At 42.4% G+C, this 26,456-nt stretch overlaps 1 protein-coding gene across 2 annotated transcripts; it reads left to right on the top strand.

Moving 5' to 3' along the window:
* Positions 1–11,071: 11,071 nt before the first annotated feature.
* On the top strand, positions 11,072–26,359 carry CNDP2 (carnosine dipeptidase 2). 2 transcript variants are annotated; one of them, XM_064658157.1, is made up of 12 exons: positions 11,072–11,165; positions 13,866–13,953; positions 14,908–15,051; positions 17,545–17,707; positions 19,246–19,334; positions 20,254–20,454; positions 20,960–21,044; positions 21,625–21,785; positions 23,673–23,837; positions 24,365–24,506; positions 25,095–25,242; positions 25,664–26,359. In XM_064658157.1, the coding sequence occupies exons 2-12, from the start codon at positions 13,894–13,896 to the stop codon at positions 25,731–25,733; spliced, it is 1,428 nt and encodes a 475-aa protein (XP_064514227.1). In that variant the 5' UTR covers positions 11,072–11,165; positions 13,866–13,893; the 3' UTR covers positions 25,734–26,359. The 2 variants fall into 2 exon arrangements, with proteins under 2 accessions (XP_064514227.1, XP_064514236.1); XM_064658166.1 differs by lacking the exon at positions 11,072–11,165 and adding an exon at positions 13,539–13,595.
* Positions 26,360–26,456: the final 97 nt, after the last annotated feature.

Raw genomic sequence — 26,456 nt, forward strand, 5'->3', positions numbered from 1 at the left:
CAAGCTGAGCAACTGAAAAACATCACAAGGTTAGACATAGGTTTGAACATGAGCCTATGTCCTTTAGGCAGTGAAATTCCCCCGCAGAGCACTGTGTCTTCCAGAAGAATCCAAATGTATTTTTTCATTTATGCCATTAATCAAAAAGAGTATGTTGCAAACTACTCACAGAAGTTTTATGGTATCAGAGAGCAGTGAGTTTATTGGGTCACACTGTGAACCAGAAGCAGAAAAATGGCACAATATAAAATGCAGAGTATAACTTTGTGGACAAGGGAAAAGCCTGGGGTAATTCACTGATTAAAACAATGGAAAGTGTTTGGACAGAAAAGGCTTTCCCGTGCATATATAGAATAAAGAATTTGTAATATGCTTTGTCCTGTTTGCTTTTTACTTTCATCAGGTATTTCTTAGGCATAGTTGCCTAGGAAAGCCAAAGGTATTTATTTTCTCTTTCCCTTTTACAGCTTTCTAGATTCTAAATGGCAGATTTTAATTGTCCTGCTCTTCTCATATATCCCCTTCCAATTAATCTCTTTATTAACCTCATGCCAATTTTCCCCTCTCATTTGGAAACAGTATTGCCTGAAGAAGCCAGTAAGATACCCTGTCAATCACTGTGGCAGATTGTGGTTCACTTGTAATTCTTCGAATGAGGTGGAACAATAAAGATGTAAAATATCTTCTGGAATTTTTGTACAAATATCACAAATGACGCCTGACACAGTATTGCCTATTGGTTCTCTGCTACATTCTTTGCCTATTTGTGCTGTAAGAATTAGCTGTAAGACAAAGTTGGAATCAGTGACTTAAGAACAATTTTCCTAGTCTAAAAGGGTGCTCTCCAAAGGAATTTGCTGCTGTGTGGCATGTTGTGTGTCTGTCCATGGTGAAAGGGAGAACAAAGAAGGGAAAATGCTGACATTCTTTTCCAGTCTTTCTATATGCAGTTTCTAGTCTTTGCACCAAGTTCAAGCCAAGTGATCTCATTATGCCAATACTGAATCTGGCTCTTTGTAGCCTCCATTTATGAGTCTCTGAAGCAATGCCAGAAATACTTAGAAGTTGCACTAGGGTTATGTAGAAAGAAAAAAAACCCCACCATCTAATAAGCTATTTTCCTGTGGCATTGTGCTGTTATTTACATGAACAGTCCAAAGTAATTTAAATGGGAGAATATTTTCCATAATATACAGAGGGCATTCACAGGGCTGTGATCATTTAGATATGTGGTAGCTCAAAAGAGTAAAAGTTGTGTCATTGTCTCCAGTCAGATGACCCGATTTATATGTTTCAGTGCATTAAGAAGGTATTTCTACAGCTGATACAGCCAGAAAAGTTACCACATTGTCAAATATATTAAAATCAGACCAGCTCTATGGCTGCAGACTCTTTGAAATGAGTTTATGTTAGGAATTTGCACCGGGATTATTTTAAATTTGTTTCTACTGGCAAGAGTGACCTAAGATATGCAAAGACCACCTGCTCGATTCCTGTTATGCCATAGATTTAAAAGGCAGCCCAGCTGTTTCCAGAGGTTTGCATGCTCTATGTTACCAGAAGAGAAATGGAAAACAAATAACTGATTCTCAGAGATAGAAAAAAGCATCTTCGTTGTAGGCACAAGTAACCGCCAAGTGGATACTTAGGATATTGCACATGAAAGGTTTTGTAAACTGTAAACTGACTTTCCAGGGAGAAAGCACATAAGCAAATCTGAATTTATAGCATTTTTCTGATTGTTTGTTTTATTCTTTTGGCTCAAGGGCTGCCTACCATAGTAGTCTATGCTTGAAAATCAAATTAAATGCAGCCATCACATACGATAGATCTCAGTGCATTTACACAGGGGTATGCTCATTTCTTGATTTCTCTTCTAAAAATCCAAATCTGAAGTAGAAAAAAATTGAGGACTTAGGAAGATCACAGATGACTTTCAGTATCTGTTCTGTAAAACTTAATTACTTTCAGTTATTTCCTTGATGCTGTTCTCTGCAGTTTCTTTGTAAATTATGAATGGCTGGGCATGGAGCAAGCTGCAAAGTGATCCATTAGTGAAATTTAATTTTCTATCAGACTTTGCAAGTAATTAGCTTTTCTTTAGGTAGTGTGTTGTTAGTTTGCATGCATCCAATGTTGTCTGACATTTGTTCAGGGAAGAGTAGACTATTCAGTTTCTGTACTGCTTGCAATGAACAGCTCATAATTATCCCAAGGTTAAGCATCCATTAGTGCGAGTGACTTTCCTGTGTTACTCCTGAGCAAGAAATTTGAGTGTGGGATCCTGCCCAGCTGCCTGAGCAGCAGCAGTGACACTGCTGTATGATATTCCTCCTGTTACATGCAAGCATCCTCCAAGAATCTGAGTAGTTCTGGTGGCCAGGCCTGTTTCTGAGGGGTCATTGCTACATAAGTTTAAATAGCCAATATAATAGTCAAGGAGGTGCTGCCTCCTGCTTTGAACAGAGTTGATGGTGGCTGAGAAGCTTCAGAAATGGATTTCCATACCTTCTTCCACAGGCACAATCTTTGTACACTACTTGCAGTGCACTTCATCACACAAAAAGAACAGACGGAGAGGTCTTTCCTTCTCATCAAAGCCAAGCTGATGTGTATGGTTTACCCAGTAGATGGGTCTTTCAGGAGATTCAACATTCCTCTAAGTCTCTTCCTATGCTATTTTAAAACCTGGCATTGAGGTAGCTCTTCCTATCAGGCCAGACTGGGTTTTGTGTGTTGTCTTTTGATGAGAAACTAAATCGAATGGGAGATACTTTTTAAAGCAATAACGTATCTTTTGAACAAACTTAATTTGTTACAGGCAGGAGCCGGTGGCCACTGCACTTGGAGTCATTCTGTGGTTTCCAGTTGGTTTTAAGCTTTAAGGATGTGTGATTATAAAAGTCACCACTTAGTTAGCCAGTTGTTCCTACCTACACTGGTGCAATGAATAATCAAAATTTTGTCCTTTTTCTTAAAAGTAGAACTTCATACAAGCTTGGAAAGTGCCCTTCTGTAATGAAGCTTTTGCTCCAGAACTTCTTATAATTAACTTGGCATTAATTTTCTTATTTTTTCTGAAGTGACATGTTTTCATCCTTTTCCTGTCTTCTATTTTCTGTCATTTTTCTTCAGTACAATCCCCTTTTCTTCCCTGTTTACATGTTTCAGTTCTCTTTATCCTTCAGTGATTTACCTTTTCTGTTCTTCATAGGCCTTAGTTATCTACCACAATAGCCTCTCTTCTCAGAATGTGTTGTGGGAGTCCCTCCCCCACATCTCTACCGAGAGGCTTCTTCTGAAAAACAACAGCAAAGAAGGCCTTAATTCTCGTATCTAGTATTAATTCCCTACTATCAGTGGAATTGCTTTTGATTTACACTGAAGTGTATAAAAGGAGGAATACACAGAGATGCCATTATTAGACAGCATTTAAAATTTCCTGGTTTTGCAGCTCCCTGTTTTCTGCATATAACCAAATAATGCTTTTAGTCCATGATGTACAGATGCACATACATATGTTCTTAGCAAAAGAATTCATAGCAAGTGTCCAAAAGTGAAAAACAGGGATTGCACTATTCTGGATGTTATTCTCAGTCTGGGGAGAGAGGAGATCCACAAAGGCAGGGGGAATGGAACCACAGTGAAATCGCAACAGGCACAGAAAAGCAGTCCTGCAGAGCTGCATCTCTGGAGTAAAATTCCAGATGGGGAAGCATTTAGGCTCCATTTCATGAAGGAGAGTATGCAGTGCTGGCCAAGTCACTTTAATATTTCTCTTTCACTTTGGCAAATCAACAACTTACGAAAGACCAAAACAAAGTCTCCCAACACTCCAAAATATATTCAAGGAGAAATTGAAAATGACATCTCCTCATGCATATGGCACATTCCACGTGCTTTCAGCATGGATAAAGAAGGCATGGTGTTGAGATGAAACACTGGGATGAAATACAAGGTAGTTGAGATTAAGAAGAAAAAGGGCTCTCTGGTCATTCCAAAGAAAAGTGTTGGACTGAAGTAGTCTCCAAGGGCTGTGGTTCTCATTTGCAGTCAGACCACAACTAGCTGAGCTATTGACCCTTTTCTTGCCCATCCATTACACGTGTCCTGTTACATGACACACATCCCACCATTCCCATTTGAGCCATGGACTTGTTATATTAATGCAAAATACCAGGACAAGCAGGCAGAAGCAGAGTGCTTTAGTCACTCAGGCAGAGGAACAGACAATGAACAAAGGAATGTAGGTGCATTTTTTACTCCTTTCAGAGCACTGGCACAGCTGGACTAACACTTCAGCAAACAAGGAATCATTTGGCATGCCAATTCAATGACTTTCTAAGATATGTTGGCTCTGCTGTTTGCATGCCAGTCCTCCAAGGTGCTGGGACTGAAGAATTTACTAAGAGCCTCTGACATCATTCTTTCATCTGTCCCTCAGAATCAGAAGTGGGAGCCGTACCCGCCCTCTCTGAGCACAAGATCCTCAAAATAGAAAGACTGCCTGTTCCTGGGCAATGTTAGTGGAATTGGGAGAATGCTGCCAAAAGCACACTGATATTTGCACAATTTGTACATTGAATTTAGAAGAGAGGTGGTTTTTTTCCCTTTTTTTTCTTTTTTTTTTTTTTTTTGCTGGTGCTCTGCCTCTCTCTCTAATTTGAGGCAGTCTCTCTAGCCCTCTAGACAGCTTAGTTAGTCTTCAGGTTATTCTGAGGTTCTTGATAGTGACATCGCCAACATGTCACTGCTGCATCTTGACAAGAGGACAGGGAAAACACGGGTTGCAATACAGTGTACAGACTCAGCAAAATATCACTTATGGGGAAGGGCAAAACCACCTTATGCAAAGCCAGGAAAAAAGGAGCAAGCATTGCATAGCAAGACCCTTGTATTCTACTTTTCCCTGTCATGGTTTGCAGATAAATCTAGTGCCTAAGATGAGAGACTTCAATACCTATGGTGTCCTGAATTGGCTTAGTTAAGTGACTGGTGACTGTTGAAGGCTCAGAGTAATCCAGGATGTTTTGGTACTTTCTGAAGATAACAAAGGATCTGAAGTGTGTTGCAACAAACTTCCAAGTACATTTTTAACAGCAAAGTTACAACCTTATTGATACAGGGGCTAGCAGAGTTGAAGAAAAATTTGGTGCATCAACTACTGAGCCAGGAGGCTGGGCGACAGGAAGAGGTTTGTAGGGATTGGTGAGGGAGGAGACAATCCCTGAGCATGCTGGGCATCCTGATCATCCAGCCCTCCACTGAAGGGCACAGAGAAGAGCTCCTCAAGCTTGTGGCAACCAAGCCAGAAAGTCAACCTAGCACAGCAGCACAGAGCCACCCTGCGCACAGGCAGGCACATCTGTCTACTCCACGGTGTTATGGGGGCTCATGGGAGATCAGTGCAGCAACTCTTCTGAGTTGGACTGGATGGATCTACAGGGAATTACGTGCCCCGGGAATGTAAATCCTCTACTTGCCAGGCTCAGTATAGTGAGACGACACTGGAGGTGATGAAAGGAGCAGCCAATAAATGGTGGGACACAGGGATGGAAGGAGCAGAGAGAGGGAAAAGGGTTCTTTGGTATTTATTGTTACTTGGGCTGTTGAGCCACACAGGCTCCATTTCATAGTAGTCTCCATTATGCAAGGATGGGAAGAAGGATCACAGGACCTTGACTCTAGACTTTGATTCAGTTCTCGTCTCAATTGCAGCATTCCTCTGTGTCCACATTTATGTTTACATCAGCAAAAGCTTGGTACGTAGTTCAGTGAAGTGTCATGGAGCCCTCCAACAGGATTCTGGCCAGGCACTTGGACATATGGGCACCCCATACTGGGCTATGTCACATAAACATCAACATTTTCTACACAGGTCGTGTAATCTGCCCTGTATTTTAATTACCTATTATAAAAAGAAAACAGTATTTATTTGTTGGAAGAAGCTCGTGAGGATCAAACTCCTTAATTACTACATAAGCACACATGTATATATAGATTAATGAATACACCTAAATATTCAGCACTCTACAATTACAGTACATCACATAAGCAGCCCTGCTTTTGTGGAGCCCAGGGCAAGGTTACTACAGGAGCCATAGTACTGACTGAAAAAGAGGGACAGTAAATGATACTTGGATTTGGTTTAGTTTAGTGTTATTCCTCTAAATGAGTTTGGACTTTGAGGCCACTTGGTTTTGAAAAGCCAGGGGTAATGGGTGAGGCTTACTTTGCTGGAAGGTCGATTGCAAGGCAATTTCCAGGTGCAAGCAGGTCTGTTCATCTTTAGTCAACAAAATCAAACCCAGCAGAAGTGGGTGTATTAAGGCAAACAATGTTAACGGAGTCAAAATGTCCACATAGGTGCAGTGCACGGGTGTGATATAAATAGGACACACTTAGGTTTAGAAGGGACTAAAGCAACCAGTGGGGAATTCTTTAAACATTAGTTACAACCTGCCTATGCTATTGCTTTAAATTTACTGTCACCAGTCCAAAAACTATTGTTTGCAGGAAAGCAAATAAATCCAACAAAGCTGCACTGTTCTGCACATCCGTATACACAACCTTTCCTTTCAGTCTAGCAGTCTACCTAATGTAGTGTGAATGCCTAATGTGTAGAAAGTTGGGCTTGTGACTCACCTAACTAGAAACATGCAAAATAAAGACAAAAAGGGAAGACTGAGCAGGAAGTAGCAAGATACAACAAAGAGGCAGAAGACAACCAATTTCAGCTTTTTATGTTTTTTCTTTTTTCCCCTCAGAAGTGCAGTAAAGTAACCATTGTGTACTTATCTCACTTAGCAGAAAAGACAAAAAAATGAGCAAAGTGAAATGTGTAGATGCCATACACCTGCATATAGGGACACAACCACCACTTGAAATTAATTTCAAAAGAAGTGAGGGTGAGATTTTGCATGTTTACTGTAGCTTCCATAGCAACTTTCTGTCCCATTTCATCATTTTGCATGGAATTTTTCAGAAAGGATGGTCACAGCTATTAATGGTATCTCTATTGGCCTCTCACATCCTCATGGCTCTCAGTCCACATTAATCTAAAAAGCTGATCCACACAGTTGTACTCTCCCAGACCAGTGCTTATGTTTCAGGTTCCTCACCTATTCAGCTGCTTTTACTTCAGCTGACTCATGCATGCTACACCTCTGTGATTAAAAGCAATAGCACAACCACCTAAGAATTATTTCTTTAGAACAAAACTATTTCAAAGACAACATATTAAAAAAAGTAATAGAGCAGCTTAGATATTTCTGCCTGGACCAGAGAAAGCTGAGCATCCTTACATTTTCTTTATAAAGTACCTTGTTTTGTTATCCCCTGTCCCTAAGCCATTTCTGATAAATGTGTCTTTTTCTACCCTTCCTTTCTCCACTGTTCCCAAAGGATTTTTATGTATGCATATATTCTTTTCACCTCCAAATTAACGGCCTTGTAAAACAAAACTGTGTTTCCATAAAGACAATTTATAAGGCCCTCAAAGCTGATAATTGGGCCTGTTATCTTTCAAAAGAAGTTGTTGTTGTTTTCCCTCGGGTAAGTTACTGCGTGGTTTCCATGTTTGTCTTCACACAATCCTTTATGGATTTAGATCAATACAGGCTTGCAGAAAACTCTGATAATACAGTACACGATATTTTCACTGTATGCTTCCCCAGTGCTTTTGTTTGGCAGATCATGTCCTTGATTCTTATTTTTGTTTGAGGGTGTTTTATAGGATGTGAGAAAAAAGTACCAAAAACTGCTTCCATGTGGGAACATGAGAATGAAAATAGGTCACCAGGAATCATGCTTTGTCATGTCACTTAATACTTTTCCTAAATGCAACAAACTGCTTTTTAGAGGCAGTTTCTTTTTCCCTTTTTAAAACAAACAAACAAACAAACAAACAAACAAACACCTTTTTTTTCCCTATTGCTTCTGGGCAATATTTTTCCTAATGTAAGTGTGGATAGAAACTTTATTCCAGTTTCTAAGTTCCACTGGTCCATTTGCAGTACGTTTTGCCATCTGCTCTTCCACCAACACAGAGCAGTGCCAGGAGTCCTGGTGCCAGGGGCTCCTCAAAGTCTAGGGTGCCAGGAGTGGCAGGAGCTCCCCATAGAGGTCTGTGAGGGCAGAGCCTGGCAGCCAGGGCCCATCCCACTCCCAGCCAGGAGCCAGGTAACTGGGGGGCACCAGGGCAGCCCCAGGTCCAGGCACCTCCCTGGGTACAGGTTGATGCTGGGCCAGGCCAGGCATCAGTCTGTAAATCTCCAGCTCAGCACGGCCCATGGCCAGACCAGGGTTGTGGCAGGACTGGAGCTGCAGCTCAGATGGGCCAAGCACTGGCAGCCCAGCCAAAAGCAGCTCCCATGGGCTGTGGAAGCCCTTGGCTGCTGCCTCCCTGTTGGCTGCCCCTGAGCCTCTCCCCAGTGTCCCAGTGGGACAGGGCAGCCCTTGTTGCTCCATCCATGGCTGGCCCCTAACGCAGGAAGCCAAACCTACAGGGGAGGGGATGCCCTCAGGCCTTTACAGCCACTATGGATAACAGTTCTCCTCCTCCTTATGCATTAATCCCAGCATTAACACCAGTCTGAAAACATTCAAGGTCAGGTTGGATGGAGCTCTGAGCAACCTGACCTAACTGAAGATGTCTCAGCTCCTTGCAGGGGCATTGGACATTTAAAGGTCTCTTTAAAGGTCTCTTCCATCCTAAACCATTCTGTGATTCTATATTCTACAAAGCATACTTGCAACCGTGCCTTTCCTCAGTCTTTTCTATAGGTTACTTAAACCAAATTCATATGCTCAGAGACCTTAGTTTCCCCGAGCATCTGAGCAACCCCTCAGAGATCTGCTGTAGTAGTTTCAGCTCATCATTCCTGTGTGACTGGAGCTGTGTCTTTGACATGGGACAACACTCACCCCAGCCTCGTGCAAGGTTCTCACCCAGCAAGGCACCACCAGCTGAGTTCCCAAATTATGTAGTTCTCTCCTACGGTAGACCTCCTGTGACCAGCTGATATACCCCTCTCTTTCTCACTCATTTCCAGCTCATGAGCTCCCAGATACCTAATTTTTTCCTGGTTTTATTTCTGTGATCCTCAGGGTCGTTGAGTTGTTCCTTCCCTGTCCTGACTCCATCTCCCGGCTTTATACCCTCAGCAAATTTCATCAGCACATTTCCTAGCATCTGTGGCACTGGGAAGCACACTGCCCAATAGGTTTGACTGAGAGGTGAACCTCCCTCAGTAATTCAAGTTACAACTACTTTTACTACAGCCAAGGGCCAACCACCATTTTACATTTATTTCAAGAATGTCTGTAAAGCAGTATGAGTTACCAAATTATTACATCCATGCATAGTTAACAGCTTATATGTATCAGAGCTATTCCATTACTCACGAACAGCAGCAGCTTCAGCAGTTCCCATCTTAAAAGGGCTGGCTTTATTTAGGGCAGGCACAAGGTAACAGCAAGCATTATCTGATTTTTTACCTTTTTGCATGTAGAATTACTTTATTCCTGTCTGCCGCTGTTAGGAGCTGAGAGAACTCTTCATTAGATGACCTTACTTCACTTTCACAACTTACTGTTCACACTGCATTTCCCTTATCCAACTGAGGATACTAAACTGGGAGGAGCTGTTGGCTCCCTCAAAGGCAGGGAGGCCCTGAAGAGAGACCTTGACTAATTAAGAGGGATGGGCAATCACCAACCTTATGAAATTTGACAAGGGAAAGTGCTGGATTCTGCACCTGGGATGGGGCAACTCTGGATGTACGTACAGACTGGAGAATGAGATACTGGAAAGCAGTGTCACAGAAAGGGACCTGAGGGTCCTCGTTGATGGTAAGTTAAATATGAGTCAGCAGTGCCCTGGCAGCCAGGAGGGCCAACCATGTCCTGAGGGGTATCAGGCAAAGCATCGCCAGCCAGTCGAGGGAGGGGATTGTCCTGCTCTGCTCTGCACTGGGGCGGCCTCACCTTGAATATTGTGTGCCTATTGTATTGGATATGGTGTGTTTTGGGCACCACAATATACAAAAGATGTTAAGCTGTTAGAGAGCGTCCAAAGGAGGGCAACAAAGATGGTGAAGGGTCTAGAGGTGCAGTGGTGCGTCCCACCCCACCCATAGGCTGCACATGAAGCCACATGTGGAGCGGCTGAGGTCACTTGGTCTGTTCAGCCTGGAGAAGAGGAGACTGAGGGGAGATCTCACTGCAGTCTTCAACATCCTCACGAGGGGAAGAGGAGGAGCAGGAACTGATCTCTTCTCTGTGGTGACCAGTGACAGGATCCATGGGAATAGCCTGAAGCTGTGTCAGTGCAGATTCAGGCTGGATATTAGGAAAAGGTTCTTCACCCAGAGGGTGGCTGGGCACTGGAACAGCCTCTCCAGGAAAGTGTTCACAGGACCAAGCCTGACAGAGTTCAAGAAGCATTTGGACAATGCACTCAGGTGTGACTCTTGGGGATGGCCCTGTGCAGGGCCAGGAGTTGGACTAGATGATCCTTGTGGGTTCCTTTCAACCCAGGATATTCTATAACTAATTCTATAATTAGAATCCTATTCTATTCTACAGAATAAAAAAAACAGAATTCTATTCTATTCTATAATTCTATTTTATGGGCCGAGCTAAACTATATCTAAATCTACTTAAATCTATTTAACCTACCTAAACAACAAATGTAGGAAGAGCATAAGTATACTCCTATCCTCGGCTGGGATAATTCAGTTGTCCAGACAGACTCTGCTCAAGACCCCCCCAAATTTCTCCCATACTATATTCGCCTATATATGATATTCCCGCTTATTATCCCCTGTAATATTTCTCGTGTTTCTCTCTCACACATCCCGTTTCACTGCTGAGTGGTAAGTTCATTAACACCTCGGGCGCTAACGATGCCCCCGCACAGCTCCGACGGCCCCCGCCCACCGTCCCACAGGAGCCGCCAGCCCCGCCCCGCCCCGCCCCACCCCTCCCCGCCGCAAGCCCCGCCCCGCCCCGCCTCGCCGCAAGCCCCGCCCCCGGGGACCTCCTTGCCCGCGGATTGGTCGCTGCAGCGCGCGGCGCGGGGCGGGGCCGTGCGGGGTATTTAAGGCGCAGTGGTGGCAGCGACCGGAGCCACTCGCAGGGGAAGCCGGGACGGTGCGGGAACAGTGAGTGGCGGGGCGGGAGCGGCCGGGCCCCTTCCCCGTGTGCCGCGGCGGCCGAGGCTGGCCCGGCCTGGCGGAGAGGCGCCGGGAATGCCGGCTGCGCGGCGTGCCCGGCTGGCCGGGCCTTGCCTTGCCTTGTGTCCCGCGGTAGGAAGCGTCTGCTCGGCCTCCGGGCGCGGCGGCGCTGTGGCTGCCCCGGGAGGGAAGCTGTCCTTCGGAGGGTGCTGTCGCTGGCCCCCCGTCACCTTCCCCACGCTCGCTGTCCCTCCCCTTGAGACTCCCCCGCGCAGTCCTTAGGAAGCCCACGGCGCGCTTCCCTCCCTTCCGCCCCGAGCGCTTGTGCTGCAAAATCCTGTAAAGTAGCAAATTTAGCCTTTAAGTCAAACCTCCCGCTGAGCAGGGCACGGGGCTGTGTGCCGCTCCTGGCAGTGGCTTTGGGGGGGCGGCGAGCGCTCAGCGATGGCTACGGACCGCTCCTAACTTGGTTCCCTGCTCTCCTCTGGGGCACTAATGATGCCTATGGATAAGAAGGGCCAGGTTGTTTCCGTGCACTGATAATCTCTTGGGTTAGTTTATTTCAAAGTGCCACTGTTGTATAGTCCTGTGAAAAGGTAAGACAGTGGAATGTCTTCTGCAGGATTCAGTACTCCAGTCTGAAGAACTTACAGGAAGTTCTAGCCCTGGTTTTGCAGAGGGAAGAGGAAGTAACATCCAGCCTTTTGCTGTGCACTAAGCAGCATTTGCTTTTCCAAGTTCAGAGCTTTCTGGAGCAGGCTTTTTTGCAGCTCTGCAGTGTGACTTGAGTGATTCAATGCCCCTCTGGTTTTTAAGACTATTTAACTATGTTTAAGGTGATATTTAAAGTAGTCTCCACCTTAGTAAATAGTTCAGATCTTGTTTGTGTTGGACAGGATATCAGCCTCCCTCTAATTTGCTGTCTGTAATTTTGTGTCTGTGCTGTGAAGCGAGAGTCCTGATGTTGCTATAGGAACCGGTTGAGTGAAGGGGAGAGCCAGATGCACTGGACTGATGCCTGTGTGCTGGTTTCTCTGAAGAGCTCCAGTTGAATCCTGCCTGAGCTCTAACTGCATGTGAGGATGGTGGTTTCATTAGGGAAGTCCAGCTTTACTGAGAAGCATTCATTTAACTTAGTTATGTCCGTATAATCCTTCTGAAGGTGTTTAGTTTTCACCTTTCCTGACTATTAAAGAGGAAGCTTGACCTGTCTGGTGGTTTGGAGTTGTTCTAATTGGTGTTTAAAAGTCATTATCCAAATTTAAACTTGATGGATGCTTTAAATTAAATAGAAACTCTCTCTGGTGAGGGAAAGGATTTTTGTATGTCAAACACCAGTATCTGTGTAAGTACAACCCTGCTTGAAAGAAAATGTGTGCGTCTTAAATTTGGGGTGGTGCATGTATTGCAGTATATTGTGTGGGAAACCTGCTGCTTAAAAGTATTGGTTTCAGCTATACAGAGTAGTCAGCTGTTCAAGAAATCCTAAGACAAGCAGTCAGATGCTTTAACAACTATCATACTTGTCTTGTGACTACTATGTAGAAGTAGAAGAAAGGCTTAAAGGATCTGGCGTAAAGCTGACTCAGCAACATACTGAGTCACAGTGGCTGGTGCTGCTGAAAGCACTTGTTCAGTGTATTACAAGAAAAACTGGAGTTTTTCTCCTAGTCCAGACGCTTGGATTTCAGAGGCATATTTCAGGAAACCTCCTTCTCTGGAGATATTCAAAAGTCTCCTGGACACAATCCTGAGTAATGTGCTATAGGGGACCCTTCTGGAGCAGGGAGCTTAGACCAGATGACCTCCAGTAGTCCCTTCCAACCTTACCCATTCTGTGATTTGTAAAGCTCATTATTTTCCTGTCTTAAGGGAGATGCTGTATCTTTTTCGAACTTGAGATCTGAGTTTCAGCTTGTTGGTTTTGTTGCTTGAGTGAACAGTATATCTTTTCAATATTGATTTCAGACTGGGAAGGAAGACAGAAAACTGAGAAGGGGAAAGGTCTTGGGTTCTCTCATGTGAAGTTCAGCTGAAACTAAAACAAAAGAAGGAAGTGGTAGCATTGAAGTAGTCAGTGACCATTTGCTCATGGCCTGCTGGGGCTGGCTTCTGTTCCCATGGCTTCACTCTGACCTTTCTTGGGAGGTCTGAGTGGCAGGTTGGGACTTTAAAGCAGAAGAAAGCACAGTTCTTAAACTGCCTGCTTTTAAGTACCCTTGTAGAACATTAAGTGTGGTGCTTTCTTGCATCTAGCTCCTAGCATTCAAGCCTGTGGCACACTATTAATTGAACTCATAATGAAATCTACTCTTTGAAGTTGCATTTCATTTGAGTAACATTTTGCCTGTAATTTTGCAGTGAAATGAAGTGTATGATTTAATTGAAGTATCTCTACAGACAGATATACTATATCAGGTATACTATACTATATATACAGTCTCTATATAAGCTTGCTCAGTTTAACTTCAAAAGTTATTTTGAGGGGAGAGGCAGAAAAAGTGGTGTTGAAATTTAAATATGCTTTTGTCACTGGGTGATTTCAAGGAAGGGAGGGGCCTCAAGTTTTATATTATTACAGTTTGGTGTGTAGCATTAGCAGTTGAAAGGTGAAAGTCTTGTGTGGCTGCTTGATTACTGACTGTTGCTTCTTAAACCTGTGAAGGCTGAATTATTTTTCTGTCACAGGATCTTCAGCAACACTTCTAGTCAGAAAATGTCCTCTCTTGAAACCATCTTTAAATACATTGATGAACACCAGGACCTCTATGTTCAGGTAAGTTTTCTTTGAGTTTTGTCTTGCAGCATGGGCAGCTACGGGATATTAAAAGTTAAATGGTCATCTTCAAGCTTATTGTTGCACCTGTATAATATACCCAATAAGAGAGAGTAATTTGAAGTGATTAGAGAGAGGGGAGAGCAAGCAGCAGGTGAAACTGATCTGAGTCAAGCTAGAAAACTGTTCATTAAGTTTAGGCATAGGTTCTGTTCCAAAACATAAATGTCCATGTTAGATTTATTAGGAAATTATCTATTACTGTATAGTGCAAACAGTGACTTATTTAGAGGTATGAGAAGTTTGATACTGGCTCCTGAATGCAGAGCTAGGTTTGTAGTCTCTTTTCTTTTGAGATGGGAGATGAAAGCTCTAAATGAGGCTGGAATAAACCTTTCTTGTATGAAACCATTTATGTTGGGGTACAGAGGGAGATGTTACCCTCTCCAAAGAGGTACTTTGCTGCTTGACCTGCTATTTAGTTGCAGCTTGTATTGCAGTGCTGTTTACCTGTGAAGGAATCAGTGGTACAGCACTGTGAACTCAGGCAAGAACTATGCCAAGCGTTCAGCTTGATTTCTGCCAGTTGCTCTTGCTGGTCTCACACAGGGAGAAAAAGCTCAAGTGTCCTTTCTGAGTGGCCTGAAAGACATCAGCTGGTTCTGGATACTTAAAAAGCAGCAACCAAAAAAGCACAGTATGCACAAGCTTTCATACTCTTAACCTTACCTTATATATCTGTAGAGTTTGTGCTGTACTACAGGGGCAGAGTGAGGTTTTTGAGAGGATTTGAGTGTAATATTAGTGGTTAGAGTACTTCTTTAGCAGAGGACAGAGTGGATTTATCTCAATTAAAGCTTAACTGAAAACAGTGTTTGTTGAATAACAAGGTGTTGTATTTGTATAGTGCCTGTCATGTGGAGTAAAACCTGTAGCTCTTCCATGTTTCTGTAGCGCCTGGCTGAGTGGGTGGCAATCCAGAGCGTGTCAGCATGGCCGGAGAAGAGGGGTGAAATCAAACGCATGATGGAGGTTGCTGCGAGGGATATTGAGCGACTGGGAGGCACAACCCAACTTATGGATATTGGGAAACAAAAGGTACGTGAGCATCTCCATGTCAGCTTAGTGGAAGAAGTCCACTTAGAAGACAAGATGTTTTGCACAAGAAGGTGCCTATTTCTTATGTTCACAGTAAGAAAGGCACTTAGTCTCCATAAAGTATAATTTAAAATGCTGTTTATTAGAGTTACCACTATAAAGAAAGAGGACAGTATAGATACTCATGTCCCTGCAGCATCTAGCAGGCATCCAACCAGCATGCAACATGCTGTTTAGATCCCATTCATGGGAATGTGATACCATTCTGTTTTTTCAAGCTGTCTGATTCCCCTGCCAGACAAAAGGGATATTCACATGAGAACTTCTTTAGATAAAGTCAAGGACATGCAGGTGGTGTAATCACCAGTGCCAAGTGGGAACTGCCTTCAGGTTACAGTCAAGTGGCTCAGTTTAACCTGCAGTCCAGGGATATGCACAGCACAATACAGGCAGGCAGGCAAAACTATGTTCTATGTGCAGCATAGCCTAAGACAGGCTTTGGTGTACTCAGATTAACTATGTGGATTGCTAATTTTTTATGTCTGGTAATCTTCTGCTCAGAATCACCACACAAGTGTCTTATGGGTAGTGGCCTAAAAAGTCAGAACCTGCTAGGGTGTGGTGTAAGTCTTTCCTGCCACACAGTCTGAGCTTTCTGTTAAAAACCTTTCTTTACAGTGAACTTTGGGATCCAGATCAGTTAAACATGTTGTATTAAATTTTGGACTGTATTAAATGTGTTTTAAATACTTTTCTGAATGAACAGAACACCTGTAAACAAAAGTGTTAGTCATTTTTAACAACAGACTAGTGTTGATCCTTAGGCCCATAGAGTGTAAAGATACTGACTGAGGTTTCAATAAGTCTTCCAAAAGACCTTTGGGCTCTTTTAAAGTGTTACGTTTGTCTCCAGATTGCATTGTTCCCTTACCAGATACAAAAGTATCATTAAAAGAATGAATTCCCTCCTTGTTTTTAGCTATCTGGACTGCTTTTTTCCCCGAGAAATGTATGTGCTTATGAGAATGATAATAATAATCTTGTCCTCAGGAACCATCCACTTGATATACTGCTCCTTTGAAGTGCCTAGTCACTGTATGCCAGAGAAAAAGACCCATACCAAAATTATTAGATGAGCATTTGGATAGTGGCATTAAAAATCCTGTTGTACTGGAATGTTTGCTAGTTTTAGAAGATTATCATTGTAATTGGTGGGAAAGAATGCTGAGTGAAATCTGCATGTATTGGGACCTTCTGAGCAGTTCTTGCCTTTGCCAACTGGATTACACTTGTTTGTAGGACTACAGGTTCCAGGACTACAGGTTCCAGCAAGGAAACAGCTGACTTTGTGTGCCTTCTTGGGAGAGAATCTGTAGAATAATTCTAGCTCTGCTGCTACATACAGCCTAAAATCCCCTCAAAAGTGTTTCAGTTAATTCAGAGACAAAGTTGTTCCTTTCATCACTAGCTTTTTGGTAGCTTATTTTAAAGTTTTATGCATAACATTATTATTTAGAAAACTTTAATCCAGCTGCAAAAGTTAACTCCAGTGTTTGGTTTTATATTAAGTATAGACAGAACTAGTTGGTGTATTAGGTACATTCCTGCTATATCTATGAAGGACAGTGTAAAGCAACTGGTGAACTTACCTGATCAAAGTTTACTGCTGCACAGCAGTTTGTTCTGTGTACTGATTACTGTAAATTCTTGCAGTAGTTCTTTAATCATGAAGAGCTGCAGCTGGCCAAGGACCACGTAGCCTGTTGATAAAAAACCTGGAGTTTGGAGCCCATATGAGCAAAAAGTGCAAGCTGATCTTGATCTGCTGAACAGTGTGTAGGAGTATGTGTTCACCAAAAGGGAAATACATGCTGACTGAGAATAGCATGTGATAATTGCTTATGGGGTATTCCAAAGAACTAAGCCAAGTTCAACTCTTGAACTCTTGAACCGAGTTCATCAGCACTACTCTGCCCTTAGCTTAACAGCATAGGCTTGTATAGAGAAATACAGCTGTTATGCTGATCTTATTTGGGTGTAGGCACGTTACACTCAGAGATACCACTGTCAGGAAATTTTTGTCTAGGGAGCTATACTGTAGACAGGATGAAAGTGCAGTGATAAGCAACACAGAATGCAGTATTGAATGGAGTTTATCGCTTATGCTGAGGTCAGCATTAGACATGGAAGTTTGGTGTGCAGTCAGCTTGCTCTGCTAAAGTCTGATGTAGCATTGGTAGTTTAAAGCTAACAGTTCTGAGTGGCTTGGAACATTCTGATTGTTACTGGGACTTGTTGGAAAGCTAACTGGCACGATACCTTCTCTGGCACCCTGCTTCTGGCAATCAGTTTAAGTAGCTTAGTTTTTTTTTTTAGCTGTCTGTCCCCTTAGTGTCATAACCTCCACAGTATTAAAATAATTCATTTATCTGATAAAAACATGTTCCTCTGACATTCCACATTTGAATAAAACTTCTTCCCTCCTATTTCTAGCTGCCTGATGGATCAGAGATCCCTCTACCACCAGTTGTTCTGGGAACACTTGGCACAGATCCACACAAAAAGACAGTGTGTGTATATGGTCACCTGGATGTTCAGCCAGCAGTACTAGAGGATGGCTGGGATAGTGAGCCCTTCACACTGGTGGAAAGAGACGGTAAGAGCAGTGGATTTCACTGTGAGCACTTCTGTGGTATTCCTCAATTGTTCCAAAGTTGTGCTATTGATTGAAAGGGAGGAGAGTAAGAACAGGTATGAGTGTTTATTTAATACTGTTGAGATGAAAATATGCAGGAGGGAGAATGGTAAAAAAGTAGAACTGCAAAATCTCAGCTGGTCTCAGGGCTTGTTTCCTTTTCTGATAGTCTAGGATGTACTTGCATGTTATCTTCCTTGTAGCTACAGCACAGTCTTAACTGCTGCTTTCCATGGTAACAGTTTGTTGCCAGAAACCTTTTTAGAACTAGATTCTTGTGCTGTTCACAACTTGCAGCCTGTAAGGGACTACAGGTATTTTGAACCATTAGCTGGGAAAAATACTCGACACAGCTTCTTTATGCCTGGAGACAGGAGTGTCACAGCAGTCTCCCTGGATTGCCTTGTGTTTGCAAACTGTGCTGCCATGAGTACTGCAGAAGCTGTGTTTTGCAGAGCTGGTGCCCAGACAAGTGTCCCTCTCCTCTAAATGGGAATGAAGAAATGGTGCAGTAACTCCTGTTGAAACAGCATTGCCAGTAGCCAAGATGACTAAAACTCTTTTCTGTTTAAAGCTGGTGCTACCAACAGCCTCTTCCTTGTTCCACTTTCTCAGTGTTAGTGTCAAAGGTCATATGAGTAGAAGGACATTAACCACTTGTCTTGCGTAAGTGCAATGATTGCCAGAAAAAGGAGTATCTGTGGTAACTAGTATTTCTACTTGGGCCCTTGGTCATAGGCAGCAGAGTCCAAGTTACTAAGCTGGATTCTCTCATCTGATAGCAAGACCTAGATTTTTTGCCTTGGGCTGTGGCTTGTCTCTGTGCAGCCTAGGAGTGCAAGAGGCATTTTCACCAATGGCTCTTTACCTTGCAAGCTGTCTGTCTTGTTCTGTCACTGTGGTTAGACCTGGCGCTTAGGGTTGTAGCTGCAGCTCTGAGTTGCAATGATATCTGCCTCTGTGATCCCATGTGCTACATTTTCTGGAAATTCCCTGTAGCCTGTAAAACTTGCCTTTGACTAAAGCCCTTTCTAAGGAGATCCAGTTTTGTCTGGAGAATCCGGTGAACTGATTTGTCACTAGCTACTGAATTCTTACTCTTCAAACAGAGTTATTGAATTGTAGCTAATACTGGATAGGTTTCTGTTAAAAGGAGGGAGCTTGTTTCTTACACTTACTACTATGTTTGTAGAAAATTGTATTATTGTGAATGATAAGGCAGTTACATTTTTTCCAGACTTATATTCAGTTCCTGTCCAGGGAAAAGCTGGGGGGAAAAGGTGAGGTAGCTCTGAAAGTGGGAGAACTATAGCAGTCCCACTTGCAAGAGTGTATGAAGCAGGATGCAAAATTGCTACTTCAGAAGAATCAGAAATGAAAGTTTTTATATAAGCAGGGATAAAAAGACTATCCAAAAAGATGTTTCCTCCTGTAGGCAAGAGGTGAAGCTTTATGCTAATTTTTTTCCACCCTGGTTAATTTTTATCTTGTTTCTACAGGAAAGTTGTATGGGAGAGGATCAACAGATGACAAAGGTCCAGTGCTTGCCTGGCTGAATGCCTTAGAGGCTTATCAACAAACTAACCAGGTCTGTGCCCAAAACATATTCTGCTTTTCTACATACAACTGATTGTAGCAATAAATGTTATCCGAGCCACAAACGCTTGTGAGGGAAGCCTGCTTATTCGGCTGATCAGAGGAATGATGCAGTAGTCCTGTAAATTCACTTATGTACTAGTAGGGTGGAGTTGACTTGCTGACAAGTTGGTCTGTTAGTTGCTTGGTTTGCACTTTAAACAATTTTCCTTTAATGAAATGTGTTGGAAGGAAAATGCATATGCAAGCATGTGGAGCATGATGAATAATCAAATGTGATCACTATCATGTAAGGATGTCAAATTAGCTTGACCTTTATCAAAACTTAATGTCTCACTGCCACTGAGCTCTAAGAGGTTAACTTAGTAACACTGACCTGCAAGCTTTGCTGTTTCCGTTCAAGAAAATGTGCAGTTGGAAATAGCTCAGGGTGTCTGCCTTGTCTTGCCAGACAAGTTCCTATTACTTGTGAGAAGAATGACTAGTTCTCTATTCCTGTCTAGGTATATAGAATATGGTAGTGTGAATAGACAGGGTAGCTCCGATGCTCCTACAGTGGGATGCAATTTCTGTGGTTAATATTAGTTTTCCTAGCCTGGGGGCTTACCTTTGGCAACAGATTTCTGCTGTGTTCGCACAGTTAAGGGGCTTGGGAATGAGTTGTTCTAGAGCTCAGTTAAAGCTTTTTGAAGAGTTTGAATTGCATCAAATGAAGGGTGGTATAAGTGTCCTCAGTGTAAGTGCAGTCCAAACTTTATAATAGTTTGTGCATAATTAACAAATTCCACTGCCATGGAACTAGTTTCCCCATGTCTATTTTTTTTGCTTTGGGCATGACAAATGAAAATTACTGATTGCTGAAGTAGTACAGCATTTTCATACTTAGTCTGTTCTTGTTTTTCATTTCAAAGGACTTTCCAGTAAATATTAAGTTCTGCCTAGAGGGAATGGAAGAATCAGGATCTGAAGGCCTTGATGAACTGATTTTTGCTCAGCGAGATACTTTCTTCAAAGATGTGGATTATGTGTGCATTTCTGACAACTACTGGCTAGGCAAGAAGAAGCCTTGTATCACTTATGGCTTGAGGGGCATCTGCTACTACTTCATAGAGGTAAGTGCTGAGATACACTACAAAACCAGTATTATTAAACTGAATTTTCTACCGGAGAAGAGTGGTAGCTCAAACTTTTTCATGCCAACAGCTTTTCTTCAGAGAAGGTGAAACTGACTACTTAACTAAAATGGTTTCTCCTAATTGTCTGAATAATTTTATTTCATTACCCTATCTGATGCTTGTGTGGTAGGGATAGCTTTCAGATGTACGAAGGAGGAGAAGCCAGCAACGTTCTCTGGAGAGTTGTTTCAGAGTGATCCTTGAGCGCAGGAAGAGATATCACCACTCAAATCCCCAAGGTTGGGACAATCAGTACTAAAGGCATGTATTCCAGAGCAATACAAAGCAGATCTGTTTTAATGTACTACAGCTGAGTGGTCTGGTTTCAAAACTAGATGCATTCTCAAAATACATGCAGGAAAAAGCTAGGGTAAATGTCTTTGGTGTATTTGACAGTATCTTCATGCTAAAATTAACCTGAATCTTAATTCACTTCAATCAGGTGGAATGTTGTGACAAAGACCTTCACTCTGGTGTGTATGGTGGTTCAGTGCATGAGGCCATGACAGATCTCATTGCTCTAATGGGTAAGAAAAAGCAGGTTTCACTAAATGCATTTAAAATGAGAATAAGAACCATTAAAACATGAGTGAGTTTGCAGTGGGGAGGTTGGTAAGGGCTGCTTACACTAGCAAAGCAATGGCCAATGAAATGGAGCTTGACAGGTATGCAAAGCTAGTGCCTGAGATACAGAAATATGGTGAAGGTCTCGCCAAAAGGTTGTCTATCTACTCTAGCTTCCTCTAAAATCTTGCTGCAAATTTACATGTTAATTAAATCAGCTGCCTTCTCAAACTCTGCTGTGGATGTGATATTGAACTCTTTTGGACTCAGCCAGCCAAAGGTAACAGTAGAAGTAAATACAGTAGAATGTAACAGTAGAATTAATACAAGTAGCATGCAAGTGCACATTTTGGATAGCTGCAAATTCTGTAAGTGCCTTCCATGCTCAGTGGTGCATGCTCTGGGAGATAGAGGTCTGAATTTCATTACATTTATGAAGCTTTCAGAAGGCCAAGACCTGTGTTTCCCAAGGAAAGTGTTCCCAGCAATGACACCTTGTATATTCTGGTTTCAATACTGACATTAGGTGTTTCTTGTTTACAGGTTGTCTGGTAGACAAGAAAGGGAAAATCCTCATCCCAGGTGTTAATGAAGCAGTGGCGCCTGTTACTGATGAGGAGCTGACGTTATATGAGAAGATTGATTTTGACCTGACAGAATATGCAAAAGATGTAGGAGCAACAAGACTCCTACATGATACAAAGGTATGCTGCACTCCTTCCTTCCTACCTTGCTTAGATCAAGCTGTCTATGTTAACTTGATCTTCTGTAGATATATTTGTAGTTACCAAGTAATTTAGTAGGCAGAGGTTCATCTGATGTCTTTAAAATGGTGAGAATGCCTTGAAAATAGTTTTGCCTACTGTATGGTTGACTGCATGCTTAACAGTTTGCTGAGGAATGGCTAGTGTTAGGTGCTTGAAAATTTAGTCTAGGTTATCCCGTGTTTAAGGCAAGCAGCCTGGGCAACTTTAAATTTGCTCCTTAGTCTTTGTATAAGTAGCATTTCAAACTTGTACAAAAATTCCTTTATCTAATGCTGTTCTCTTAATGCTAGATAAGAATGTTAGCAATTTTTCAGAGGTCAGATAGCACATTTACACAAAACATCTGGTTTCCTACATCTGTAGGAAGTTCAATGTATTATCAGAAATAAAGTAGTTGCTTAGAGATGATTGCTCATTAGGTGAAAAAACAGCTTCAAATCTAGTTGTGGTGAATTTAAGGCTGACATACTGAACATCCTTCTAGACTGGCAAGCAAGGACTGTTTCATAGTCATGAACTCGGCAGCTACCCAAATCTTTGAACAGGCTCAAGGTCAGTAAACTCATGTCTGAAGTTAAATCTTTGTCCTGGGAGCTTTCCAAATGAATGCTTTTAACAGCATTGAATCTCGCAAGGTACAGGTATTACATACTAATTTTAAAACCCTAGATGTAAATACATTTCCTGTCATAAAAAGCAGACACAGATGTTGTAAAAGGCAAGTTTACATGTGCAGGTCTGTATTCTGTCCTAGTACTGTCAGGAGGAGACTTCAAACTCAACTCAGATAGGTATAAGTAACAATTTATATCCTCAACCTTGTCTTTACACGCTCAGGTTTATATCAACTGGGAGCACACAGGCTTCCTTGTTTAGCCTTGTCCTATAAAGTAATGGATGAATTATAGCTTGTATATAAGGAGGAGCTGGCAAGATGCTCTTTGTGATACTGAACTGAGGCTGTTCAGTCTTGGCTAAACTGAAATCCTAGCTAAGGGAGTTCTAAGCTGCATGCAAGAAGGGTTTTAAGGCCAAGGAGAGGTATGGGAGGGAGGTGAGAAATGTGTAACTTCCAGGTGAGAAACAATGTGCTTGAGAGATTTGAACTGTGACAGTTACGTTTGCTTTGAGAGAAGAATAGGGGCAGGTTGTACCTGGAACAAACCAAACTGTTCACATAAAGGCCACCAAATTTCTAAGTCTCCTGAATTTCTATAGCGAGGTTCAGGCTTGAGACACTGTAGCTGTGTCTGTACAGGACAACTCAACAGCTGTGTTGAATTCAGGGTCCAATGTACTCAACACCTGTGTCCAAGGAAACAAGGAGGAAATGCAGGAAGTGTACCTGGAGGGCAATAATGGTCAATTGAATCAACCTGGAGATCAGGCGTTTAAATACAACTGATGATAAAAAGAAAAGCACACTGTGCTTCAGTCTGAGCAGTGGTGAGGCTTTTAGACAATATGTGAACTTCAGCACGTGTGTCTTGGTGATGAAGGCACCTGCCTTCACCTACACACTGCTTGAGCACCTTATAAATGTCCTGGTCAGAAGCAGATTGATCATGTCCTGTAAGTTCCGTAGAACTACGAGAAAGGTGAAGTAGAGCTGTTGAATCTATTACGGTGCTGAGAATCCAGCTGGTATATCAAAATGTGTGCTTACTGGGAGTAACAGCTTCTGAGTGGTCTTCAATGAGCTGCATTTCTCCATGGGAGAAAGCACTGTTTCTTGCAAATTCTTTATTAGATTGAAGAAATCAATACTTCAGGGAATGCTGTCAAACTTCACGTAACCTTACATCTTTCTCTTTGCTTCTGCAGAGAGATATCCTTATGCATAGGTGGAGGTACCCTTCATTGTCTCTCCATGGAATTGAAGGAGCCTTCTCAGCCTCTGGAGCCAAGACTGTGGTTCCTAGGAAAGTGATTGGCAAGTTCTCAATCAGGCTTGTGCCAAACATGACTCCTGAAGAAGTCACAAAGCATGTATGTTGACATGGATTGCTGGTATCAAAACAACTGTCTCTAAACTTCTCCTGTTCCCCATGCCTGGGGGAAGAATTTTTCTGTTTTCTAAAGCAGTTCTGTTCGCTTACTTTGCTACTGTCTTCCCTGTTCTGCACCTCAACACAACATAATTCAGGGATTCATTTTGTGGTGCCACACTGGACTGTTGTCATCTGACTACCCAATTGCTCTAAACTCAAAGAAAGGGCTTAGGAGTAAATGCTAATGTAATTGTAGGGCACTTGGACTGCCAGAAATGCATATTCAAAAGCATAAGTATTTGACATACTGGCTAAGTGTTCTACACTATACTGTTAATTTGCCTGAAGGATATATTCTGACTTCAGAATGGAGAATCATAGGAATAATGAAATAAGACTAATAGGAAAAGTGTTCCTGGACTGTTGTAGTGACCTGCAAGTCCCTAGGATGCTTTTAGAATATGGACTTTACTAGTGTTCCTACAAATGCTAACAGTAGATAAGATTGTTCAATCTTTCTTATAGGTTGAAGACTACTTGAACAAAAAGTTTGCGGAGCTGCAGAGTCCCAACAAATTCAAAGTGTACTTAGGCCATGGTGGAAAACCCTGGGTGTCAGACTTCAACCATCCCCACTACATGGCTGGTAGGAGGGCCATGAAGACAGGTCAGTGGGTTTTTCACTTGGCGTTGGTAGATTAAAAAGCTCTTGTTCCACCACCTCAAGAAACACTGAAGAGGTCATGTTTGCTGAATATTTAGTGTTCTGCACTTATCTAAGAACTTTGGCTCACTAAATAATGAAGTGTGTCATGTGCAAACTGAAGTTTGAGGTACAGGAAGGAAAGAAACTGGATATCCAATTAATTCATTACTGTTCTGGAACAAGTCTGGTGTGTTATTGCTTTTGCGTATGAGGTTGTTAGTTCAGATCACCTGCTTAGCCAAATTCCTTGAAGCTTAGTCATTCTAGCACCCATCTTAATTGGTTTTGGTAGGGCAGCTAGAGCAAATCTAACTTGTGTTGGAGTATAGACAGGCTTTCAGATGAAGTACTGGTGTGTAACTGTTTGAACTGAACTCTGAAAGTAACAATACTCCAGTGCTACATCTGCTGGGGGAAGCTCCATGGTTCTGTGGCCTGTGCAATCTGGCTGATTTGGCCAGCACCTAGTGCTGGTACTTGATGGCTTAAGTAAGGATTTATTAGAAAAACAAATATAACTCCAAACTGACTAGAATATCACTTTTCTAGTTTTTGGAGTTGAACCAGACCTGACAAGGGAGGGAGGAAGCATTCCTGTTACCCTTACTTTTCAAGAAGCAACAGGCAAGAATGTCATGCTGCTTCCTGTTGGAGCTGCAGATGATGGTGCCCACTCTCAAAATGAGAAGCTAAATAGGTAAGAGTATTTATCCCTGTGCCAAGGTGAGTTTACTGTGGGCATGTATTATGGAAAACACTAAGAATTGAACTCTTGCTTTTCTTTAATGCTCTGGAAGGCAAAGTGCCATTTCTCCCTAGCAGAGAATGACTGATTGGGTAACTAATCTGTAGTGGGATCTCGATCTCTTTACTGTTTCTGGCTTTATACACTTGAAACCAGAAGCAGGTTTTATACTTTGGTCTCTAAGCTTGACTACCCACTACTCAGAGTGGTGTTTCTGTCTTACCAGGGGAGATGCAGGAAGCTTGGGAGTAGTGCCTGTTGCCTGCAGTGTTTGTCATATGCATAGGACTGATGTGTGGGCTTTGCAAAAACCACATGTGCTAGAAATACAGCTCAACTAAGACAATGCTAATGGAAGCTGTCTTCTTTCCAGGTACAACTACATCCAGGGGGTGAAGATGCTTGGTGCATATCTCTATGAGGTTTCCCAGCTGAAGGACTAAATTAGACACCTTACCTTATGGTTTATGGATCAGAAGTGTGAATTTTCTTACAAAATGTCATCAGTCACCAAACTTACATGGCTCCCCTTTTCCACAAACACTCCACCACCACTGCTTTGGTGGAGGAGAGGGAAACATGCAGTTCCATTTGACGAACATGTATACCAAAAATACTTCTTTAAATGCTAACTTTAAATTACAAGACTATTCCTTGTCTGGTCAGCAGTCCTGAGCTGCATCTGGGTCTCCTCTGTATCACTTCAGTTTGCTATATTCATCTACTTTTCCTGTAAAGGAAGAGGAATGGTTTGTTCTCAACAGTTTAAGCAGCCATAGCAGTTGTAGAACTGCCAGCTAAATTTAAGGTTCTTGTTCCTGGGTATGTCCTGGAAGTAAGTAGTCAGTGACAGATAATGGGGCTACACTGGAATGTGTTCAAACCTGTCTTTGCTAACTGAGTGATTTGGAAGAGCACTTTGTCTCTTGCAGTTTGTCTCTGCCTGTCTGCAGCTTTCAATTGACAGTGAATCAGGGTATAACAAATTTCACTGTGGTAACAACTGCTGGCCGTTTTTGTAAAGCTGCCTTTGTACTACCAAAAAAGGATAATAAATAATCATGCTATAGTTTGGCTCTTGGTCTCTAAAGATTAAATAATGACTTGGGAGGGGAAAGCAGCTTACAGAACTTGGGAGGGATACTTCTGTGACTATAGAGGCAGAT

Source organism: Pseudopipra pipra, chromosome 1 (assembly GCF_036250125.1).
Source record: "Pseudopipra pipra isolate bDixPip1 chromosome 1, bDixPip1.hap1, whole genome shotgun sequence".
Classification (NCBI taxonomy): Eukaryota; Metazoa; Chordata; class Aves; order Passeriformes; family Pipridae; genus Pseudopipra; species Pseudopipra pipra.

What these genes read in the sequence shown, in the direction of transcription:
- CNDP2 (XM_064658157.1), top strand. Translation starts at nt 13,894, where the DNA reads ATGTCCTCTCTTGAAACCATCTTTAAATACATTGATGAACACCAGGAC. An exon ending in TGGATATTGGGAAACAAAAG is followed by an intron (nt 15,052 to 17,544) that starts GTACGTGAGCAT and finishes TCCTATTTCTAG; the next exon opens with CTGCCTGATGGATCAGAGAT. An exon ending in TCTGCTACTACTTCATAGAG is followed by an intron (nt 20,455 to 20,959) that starts GTAAGTGCTGAG and finishes CACTTCAATCAG; the next exon opens with GTGGAATGTTGTGACAAAGA.